The 10190-nt window shown below is 43.2% G+C and overlaps 1 protein-coding gene across 2 annotated transcripts in view; it reads right to left on the bottom strand.

Moving 5' to 3' along the window:
- Positions 1-2526: 2526 nt before the first annotated feature.
- Positions 2527-10190, bottom strand: part of LOC121004217 (sodium- and chloride-dependent betaine transporter-like) — a 140276-nt gene continuing 132612 nt past the window's right edge. For both annotated transcript variants that reach the window (XM_040436389.1, XM_040436393.1), the window contains exons 13-15: positions 9821-9921; positions 8511-8681; positions 2527-2879 (exon numbers count right to left, since the gene is read on the bottom strand). In XM_040436389.1, coding sequence (XP_040292323.1) covers positions 2706-2879; positions 8511-8681; positions 9821-9921 — 446 coding nt within the window. In that variant the 3' untranslated portion in view covers positions 2527-2705. The remainder of the gene's footprint in view (positions 2880-8510; positions 8682-9820; positions 9922-10190) is intronic.

Genomic DNA, 10190 nt, shown 5'->3' with positions numbered 1-10190 from the left:
GGGGGGCTTATTACTGGCACATGATGGGGGGCTTATTACTGGCACGTGATAAGGGGGCTTATTACTGGCACGTGATAAGGGGGCTTATTACTGGCACGTGATGGGGGGCTTATTACTGGCACATGATGGGGGGCTCTTGTTACTGGCACATGATGGGGGGCTCTTGTTACTGGCACATGATGGGGGGCTCTTGTTACTGGAACATTGGGGGGGCTCTTATTACTGGCACATGATGGGGATCTGGGCTCTTATTACTGGCACATTGGGGGGCTCTTGTTACTGGCACGTGATGGGGGGCTCTTGTTACTGGCACGTGATGGGGGGCTCTTGTTACTGGCACGTAATGGGGGGCTCTTGTTACTGGCACGTGATGGGGGGGCACTTATTACTGGCATGTTATTGGGGGCACTTATTACTGGCACATTATTGGGGGCACTTATTACTGGCACGTTATTGAGGGCACTTATTACTGGCACATTATTGGTGGGCACTATAGGGGCATCTACTGAGGCCACAAAGAAGGGGTATTTTATATGGGGGCTCTATACAGTAGCATTTTATACTGGGACACATTATGGTGGGTACTATGGGGAAGGGGGGAGAGGAGTACTATGGAGTCATCTACGGGGGGCACTAAGAAGGGGTATTTTATACTTGCAAATTATGGGGGACACTGAGGGCATCTACTGGGGCACGATATTTGGGGCATTTTATACTGGTACATTATGGGGGGCACTAGGAGGAAGGGGGGAGAGGAGCATTATGGGGCATTTACTGGGGGCACTATATAGGGGTATTTTATACTGGCACATTATGGGGGACATTAGCTCAACTGGGGGCATTACAAGGGGGTATTTTTTGCATTGTCACATTATAAGGAGAATTATTTCTACTGGGGGGGGCATTATGGTGGGCTGTATTACTCCCCCATGGTATGACCCCCTAGTAGCAGCACCAGCCTCTCCCTGCTCTGCTATCCCTCTGCCCCTTCTCCAAATCCTTATTATGAATTCTTTCTCATTAGGATAAAACACAACATCAGCTCCGCCGAGCCCCCGGCCAAAGTGTTGAAGTGGTGTCCGAGATCCCCAAGGGTCAAGCCAAGTAATTGTAAGTTTTCATGTGAAATATGTTTATGTTATACACATATAGCATACACTGTGCCACACAATGTACAGTATACCTCTACACTGTGCCACACAATGTACAGTATACCTCTACACTGTGCCACACAATGTACAATATACCTCTACACTGTGCCACACAATGTACAGTATACCTCTACACTGTGTTACACAATGTACAGTATACCTCTACACTGTGCCACACAATATACAGTATACCTCTACACTGTGCCACACAATGTACAGTATACCTCTACACTGTGCCACACAATGTACAGTATACCTCTACACTGTGCCACACAATGTACAGTATACCTCTACACTGTGCCACACAATATACAGTATACCTCTACACTGTGCCACACAATGTACAGTATACCTCTACACTGTGCCACACAATATACAGTATACCTCTACACTGTGTTACACAATGTACAGTATACCTCTGCACTGTGCCACACAATGTACAGTATACCTCTACACTCTGCCACACAATGTACAGTATACCTCTACACTGTGTAGTCTGTTCTATAAGCACCCTTGTTCTGTGGCGGCGGACAGAAAATAATCTGGAAGTGCCCCTCTCGATACCAGGCTCTGGATCCGCCACTGGTCTGGACCGCTCACATGAGTGTACATTTCTTCTAAATTGTAATCCGTATCCTCTGACCTGCAAAAATCAGCACTCGCTCGGTAACAACTAACAGGCAGTACCTGTAGGCTGTAGCCTGGCCATGTTACCGAAGCTAGCCGAGTGGTGTAAGGTTAAGGTACTAGTAGAGATGAGCGGCCGCTTAATCCTGATTTAAAGTTAAAGTTACTGCAGGATATGGATTACAGTTTAGAAATGTCAAATGTACACTCCTGTGAGAGGCGAGGAGGGGGATCTGTGGATGACACTGTTATGGAGGGGGAAATGGGGATGACACTGTCATGGGGTGGATCTGTGGATGACACATATAGCATAAGATGCTATATACAGTATGTGTCATCCACAGATCCCCCCCATAGCAGTGTCATCCACAGATCCCCCTCCCTATAAAAGTGTCATCCACAGGCAGCTAGGACATGTTGAAATCTGAGTGATTTTATTTTATTTTTTAAACCACAGACAGCAGGACTTTTCTTCCCTGTTGCGGTTTTAGGTATTGGGTAAAGTATCGCAGCATTTCTAAGCGTACTTGTGTAAATGTATCGTTGTTATAGCTGCCCCCCCCCCCCCTACTTTTGTCCTGGCCCCCAGTGTGCCCCCCCAAAATTTGAAAGCTAGAGACGCCACTGGTTCTCCAGGCCAGTGCTTTGTTTACCTGGCTGAAGCAATAACATCCAATGCTGCAGCCAAATACTGTCTTTAGCGGATCTAATAGGTAGGTAATATAGCTTTTATTATTTTATAGTATTTGTCAATGACAACTGTACGTTTTTTTCTTGTTGCAACTGGACAACCCTTTTAAGCATTCCCTAGAAGGAGTTTTGGACACATTTTTCCAAGTAATGGAGCACTAGGAATATAGCTGCACGCTGTATTATCCTGTCTTGCAAGAAGATTAACTTCTCCAACTCCTTATGTTTCCCAGAAAATTATAGGTGAGTGATCTTTGTGGGTGTCTCACAGCTAACATCATATGACACAGGTGTCTGTCTCATACAGTTGGAACACCAGGCCTTGAACACATGGAAACATTTACTCGGCACATGGGAACATGCTTCGGGCTGAGGAAGATCCTTTGCTGGGGTGACAACTTGACGTAGTCTCTGCAGAAGAGAAAACACAAGAAATTAGAGTCAAGCTGATATACCTCCACCTGTCTATCCAACTGCAAAATTAAAGCAACAATGAAGAAAAAATTGCCGATGCAGATAAAGGGGTACAGCTCAAATCCTAAATTGTGAGATAAAAAAATCTGGTAACACTTCAAAGTCTCTGAAATATGTCAAATGTATTCACCCATGTGTCAATAAAACATTTCAGCCTGCCATCTTGGGCCTTTCTCAGTATTTGTCTCTCTCTGTTTATCTATATATCTCATATCAAATTCAAATGAGCTTTATTAGCAGGACTAAATGCATGTTTGCATTGTCAAAGTGGTAAATAACTGGGTTGGGGTGGGGAATGGCATGCACTGACATATTGTGCCACCGCGGCTAATGGATATTTTCTCTTTCTCCTCCATGGAGGTGAAGTCTGGGAAGAGATCAGACAGTCTTCTGAAGTGAGTATTCGATAAGCAGGCTCTGGGCGCTCAGTCTGCACCAGCTCAGGATCAGTCAGTCTCTGGGGTTGGGTAGTTTTTTCAGATAAGGGGCCAGAATTTACTCCCTCTGTAGATTCTGGTATGTTGTCAGCTTCAGAGATGGTCTCATCTTGTTTCATTAGATGCAGGGCCGGTCTGTCAGTTAAATTGCAGCATCACTGAGCGTTTCCATCAGTGTGAAGGGAAAAGCACCTAATTCCAGGTACAGGTCCAGGAAAGTGGAAGCAGCACAGGGGAAGGGGAAGAGGGGCAGTGAGCAGGACTGAGCCGGGAGGAGGCGGCGTCTCGGAGGTCAGTGTGGAGACCGCCCTGGAGGAGTCCCCTGCTCATGACTGCAGCTACAGTGAGGTGAATGGGGTATGTGGAAGCTTTTATCTCCATAGGGTGAGCAGTAATGTGTACCCCCTAGCCTCCTAAACTTAGATTCTGAGTGGGCATAGTTAGAGCAGCAGCAGACATTTCCCCATCTGCTGCTCTCTGCTCCCTTGCTTCCTCTTCCTGTCTCCTAAGTCAGAAAGCTAGAGGTCTGTAGAACCTGCAGGTACCTCATACTTGCATACAGGATCTTGGTTTGGATCCTGCATCCCCCTCCTTACTTCGCTGTGATAACACGCTGCTGCATTAGATAGGAGAAATGTCGGGACCGACAGGAGGAGGATGGAGGCAGAGTGCTGAGACAGATCGGAAAAGTCAACCCTGCCATTGGGAAGAGCACTTCTAGACACCATGTCCAGCAGCAGCAGTCCTCCCTCCTGCCCATCAGTTACGGACTTCCCCCCTTCCCCTTCTCCACTGACCTGACATCCTGCAAAGGGGCCCCTGTCCAGATAAGACTGCAAATGTTGAGTTTATGTGCTTGTGTATATTGTCTGTCTGTGTATCTATCTATCGCTATCTACATCAGACATTTATGTGATAGGTATTGTATGAGATGATAGATAGATAGATAGATAGATAGATAGATAGATAGATAGATAGATAGATAGAGACAGAAAAGGCTTTCCACAAGATTTTGGAGCCTGTGGGAATATTTCCCCTTTATCCAGAATAGCATTTGTGAGGTCAGACAATGATGTTGGATTTGAGGACTCTATCTATCTAAAAAGGGACAACTGGCAGTACAAGACAAAAAAGCAAAAAGAGCAAAAAGAAAGAGGTGCAAGCCCAAAGAGACAAGACAATCGCCCAGAAATCCAAAAGATTGAAAACAGGCAGCACTCTCAAGTAGAAAAAAAATCAACTGTTTATTCACCCATGCAGGAAGCAACGTTTTGGCTCTATACTGGAGCCTTTCTCAAGCAACAAGTGACAGTGAACATAGCATATATATATACACCGATATACATAAAGTGCAAGTGCATCTCATAAACAATTAATAAGTGAAAATATACGGTACTCAAAAATATATATTAAAGTGCTTTCATGGTGCAATTAAATACATCAATAGACATGATTATACCATACACTGCGTGCAGAATTATTAGGCAAATGAGTATTTTGACCACATCATCCTCTTTATGCATGTTGTCTTACTCCAAGCTGTATAGGCTCGAAAGCCTACTACCAATTAAGCATATTAGGTGATGTGCATCTCTGTAATGAGAAGGGGTGTGGTCTAATGACATCAACACCCTATATTAGGTGTGCATAATTATTACGCAACTTCCTTTTCTTTGGCAAAATGGGTCAAAAGAAGGACTTGACAGGCTCAGAAAAGTCAAAAATAGTGAGATATCTTGCAGAGGGATGCAGCACTCTTAAAATTGCAAAGCTTCTGAAGCGTGATCATCGAACAATCAAGCGTTTCATTCAAAATAGTCAACAGGGTCGCAAGAAGCGTGTGGAAAAACCAAGGCGCAAAATAACTGCCCATGAACTGAGAAAAGTCAAGCGTGCAGCTGCCAAGATGCCACTTGCCACCAGTTTGGCCATATTTCAGAGCTGCAACATCACTGGAGTGCCCAAAAGCACAAGGTGTGCAATACTCAGAGACATGGCCAAGGTAAGAAAGGCTGAAAGACGACCACCACTGAACAAGACACACAAGCTGAAACGTCAAGACTGGGCCAAGAAATATCTCAAGACTGATTTTTCTAAGGTTTTATGGACTGATGAAATGAGAGTGAGTCTTGATGGGCCAGATGGATGGGCCCGTGGCTGGATTGGTAAAGGGCAGAGAGCTCCAGTCCGACTCAGACGCCAGCAAGGTGGAGGTGGAGTACTGGTTTGGGCTGGTATCATCAATGATGAGCTTGTGGGGCCTTTTCGGGTTGAGGATGGAGTCAAGCTCAACTCTCAGTCCTACTGCCAGTTTCTGGAAGACACCTTCTTCAAGCAGTGGTACAGGAAGAAGTCTGCATCCTTCAAGAAAAACATGATTTTCATGCAGGACAATGCTCCATCACACGCGTCCAAGTACTCCACAGCGTGGCTGGCAAGAAAGGGTATAAAAGAAGAAAATCTAATGACATGGCCTCCTTGTTCACCTGATATGAACCCCATTGAGAACCTGTGGTCCATCATCAAATGTGAGATTTACAAGGAGGGAAAACAGTACACCTCTCTGAACAGTGTCTGGGAGGCTGTGGTTGCTGCTGCACGCAATGTTGATGGTGAACAGATCAAAACACTGACAGAATCCATGGATGGCAGGCTTTTGAGTGTCCTTGCAAAGAAAGGTGGCTATATTGGTCACTGATTTGTTTTTGTTTTGTTTTTGAATGTCAGAAATGTATATTTGTGAATGTTGAGATGTTATATTGGTTTCACTGGTAAAAATAAATAATTGAAATGGGTATATATTTGTTTTTTGTTAAGTTGCCTAATAATTATGCACAGTAATAGTCACCTGCACACACAGATATCCCCCTAAAATAGCTAAAACTAAAAACAAACTAAAAACTACTTCCAAAAATATTCAGCTTTGATATTAATGAGTTTTTTGGGTTCATTGAGAACATGGTTGTTGTTCAATAATAAAATGAATCCTCAAAAATACAACTTGCCTAATAATTCTGCACTCCCTGTATAGTACCATACATGATTGTGAATAAATATGCCCAAAATCAACAGTGATATAAATTCATAATACAGTCACACTCACAGACCGTGGGAGGACTCACCTTATAGCTCCCCATAAACCACTCTAATTCTATAACCCATGTACATGCGTTAGAGGCCAATGATGTCATAAATAAGGAAAGTAATATACTAAAATTGAAAAATAATAATAAATCCGGTTCCTCAAAGTAACAATCAAAGACACTGTGCAAAAATACATATACAAAAATATATAAAAAATAATATAAATCATATAATATGAAAAAATACTAAAAGGTTGCAAAAGGTTGTTGCCTCGTCTGGTCGTCAATCCCATTCATCTATCAGACAAGACACTATAAAAACTTTCCTCTGCTCAGTGTCTTGTCTGATAGATGAATGAGACTGATGACCCGACGGGACAACAACCTTTTGCAACTTTTTATATTTTTTCGTATTATATGATTCATATGATTTATTTTTATTTTCCGAGGAACCAGATTTATAATTTTTTTATTTTTTACTTTTAGTATATTACTTTCCTTATTTATGACATCATTGGCCTCTAACGCACATACATGGGTTATCGAATTATAGTGGTTTATGGGGAGCTATAAGGGGAGTCCTCCCACTGTCTGTGAGTGTGACTCTGGTGTCTTCTCAGGAGCGAGGGTGCGACTGTCACGTTATGTGATAGATGCTCCCTATGCCCACACTCTGTAGTTGGTACCTTAATAGTGCATGTACTGGCCATTTTATATTTTCGAAATATGGCAGGAGAACCCTGCTTTCTCATTGTTAAGAATCTAATCTGATGGGTCACTTTAGATTTTATCTTCATTTATTTGGACGTTTGTCCACTTCCTTATTAATATTTCCAACAACAAAAATGGTGGCTGAGGGTGAATGGAACCCACTGTGCCTGTGCATGGGTGATTCTCCCTCTGCCCTTATACATCATGGCTGAATGATGACTCTGGTGCGCAGTGCGCATGTCACGCATGCGTGGTGGACACTACGGCTTCTCCGCTTCCTCTGTCACAATTGTCATGCGCAGTTCCCCTTATGGAACGCCTCCTATGGTGCGGTTCTTTGATGGTTGTTGTGCCTTTGGTGAGTCCCCTCCTCCTTAATCATCTTAGGACATTCACTATATACACACTAGGGATACAGGTGTCATTTGTTATTTTAATGAGAATGATTAACTGTATTATACATTTATATCACTGTTGATTTTGGACAAATATGTCATCACAATCATGTATGGCAGGCATGCTCAACCTGCGGCCCTCCAGCTGCTGTAAAACTACAACTCCTATCATGCATGGGTGAATAAACTGTAGATTTTTTTCTACTTGAGAGTGCTGCCTGTTTTCATCTTTTGTATTTCTGGGCGATTGTCTTGTCCCTTTGGGCTTTCACCTCTTACTTTTTGCTCTTTTTGCTTTTTTGTCTTGTGCTGCCAGTTTTTCCTTTTTAGATAGATAGAGTCCTCAAATCCAACATCATTGTCTGACCTCACAAATGCTATTCTGGATAAAGGGGAAATATTCCCACAGACTCCAAAATCTTATGGAAAGCCTGTCCAGAAGAGTAGGGACTGTTTTAGCTGCAAAGGGGGGATAAACTCCATATGTCTAGGAATTTGGAATCGGATTTCATAACATGGGATGTTATAGTAGGTATAACGTGTAGGTGTCCCAATACTGTTGTCCAAATAGTGTATCTTGCTAGTCCATAGCAATATTTTGCCTCTTCAACTTGCATACCTACATACAGTGAGTAATCCAATTCAGATGTGACAACTGCTACCACAAATTGTGTCTGAATGTAGACATCATACTTGATCCAATTCCAGCACAAATCAATGTTATTTTCCATTGCAGTGAGTTGACATCATAGCACATTGCAAACTGGAAGACTTTTAGATACCGGGCAGTTACTGTATCAGTGTAGCCCAGCCCCTAAATTTCCTCTGAAGTAAAATAACTGGAGATGGGTGATTTACGTGCCTGCCAATGGTTGAGGAATGGGCAGAGTTTGAATCATAGTAAATACATTCACTAAGTAATGTCTCATGGTTACACTCTACCTCCATCAGAGATCCTTGAGTCCTGAGGACTATATAGATTGCATATAGAGGGATACAGATCATGGACGAGATGGACATGAGCCAACCGATGGCGTAACCCCACGGTGGGTATAGATAGACGTTATTGTACCTCAAGGGAATGTATTTGATTACTGAGAAGAGGAATGTTGCCTATAGAGAAAGAGAAACAAACAGTGAAGTGTCTCATACAATGTACAAAATAATACACCATAAGTGGTCAAATAATAGAGTTATACAGAGACTGAATGGTGTCCTAATAATACTGCCATACTCGGCAAAAATAACAGTGACATTCAATGCTCAGTTAAGAGGGCCAGTTTTTTAAGCTATGTATCAGGTGTAAGGCAGCATGGATACGTGTAACAAACCAAAAAAAAAGAAGGTTGCCTTGACTATCCCACTTGGGAGTGAATTCCCTGTAGGCCTCTCAAAGCATAATTGGGCCTGAGGAGCGGTGAGCATGGATGCCATAACTTAGTTTTAGGGGCAGGGTGTTATTTGTACCAATCCTTATCTCAGATGATTGGGGCAGCCACAGCGGCGGAAACTATACAGAGTACAGAACTGGAAGCAGAAAGCTCTGTACACTGTGCAGTGATTATGCAGCAGTACTGCATCTAACCTCATGTGCATGGACTGGAAATACAACCTTATGGTTATAGTTCAACCCCGGCACTGTTTTAAAGGGATAATACAGACATTTATGGCAAAGCCACAGGTAACTCCGGGACTTGCACCTATCACTAGAACAGAGTTTCCCAACTGCGTCCCATCTGTATGTGACAGCCAGAGGTGGTCGGCACTGCGTAAACAGCCTAGTGGATTGTGCCAGGCTGTTTCTGTAACTCACATATTAGTGAATTGGAGTTCTGGAAAAAGCATAGCACAGAGAGGTACACTGTTTCTTCATCTCACAGGTTACGGCAAAGTAGATGCAATAGGACCCAGATCTATCACACATTCATGACATATAATGTTGATACCCCTTCAATGCTGCAGACCCATACCTTAGTCCTGTTGTCCTTCATACTTGCCCATTCCTATGATACTGTAGTTCTGCTTTCCTTCCTGTGTCCTCTAATCTTTAGGCCTGTATTACAGTCTCCATGCTTGGCTTGTGTCTTCAGCCATCTGCTTCCTGCTGATTTTGTTTTGGTGGATGCATACATGTCCAGGGGAAAGGCAAGCCCTCCAACCTCACAGTTAAAGGGGGGCTTTTTCTTGGGTGTCTGAACTGTCTAGGATAACATTGCAATCACAAATGGAGACTATAAGATAGGAGCTCTTACCAAGCATACCGCCGGGGTCACGGCCACCCAGCATATCTTCATTATCGGCCATGGGCGATACCCAATCATATCCTCGATGTTGTCATAGAAGCGATTTGCCCCTGTGCGAAATAAGAGAAGAGAACTAGTAAAAGACAATAACATGAGTAGGTTGAACTGGAGCTCCTTCGGCCTACCAGAGGAAGTTATTCTCGGGGACCAATCACCACATCAGCAATAAAGGAAAGTGACTCCAAAGGCAGCTCTAATTTTTTTTTGTCCTAGACCTTTCCGGCCAACTATGATATCAGAGGTTAGGCCCAACAGAGCATCCACTGGTAGTCCAACATTGAATAAAGAACTAAATTAATACACTAGAGATGAATTCCAA

Source organism: Bufo bufo, chromosome 1 (genome assembly GCF_905171765.1).
Source record: "Bufo bufo chromosome 1, aBufBuf1.1, whole genome shotgun sequence".
Lineage (NCBI taxonomy): Eukaryota > Metazoa > Chordata > Amphibia > Anura > Bufonidae > Bufo > Bufo bufo.
This window is presented reverse-complemented; position numbering and strand designations above follow the sequence as displayed.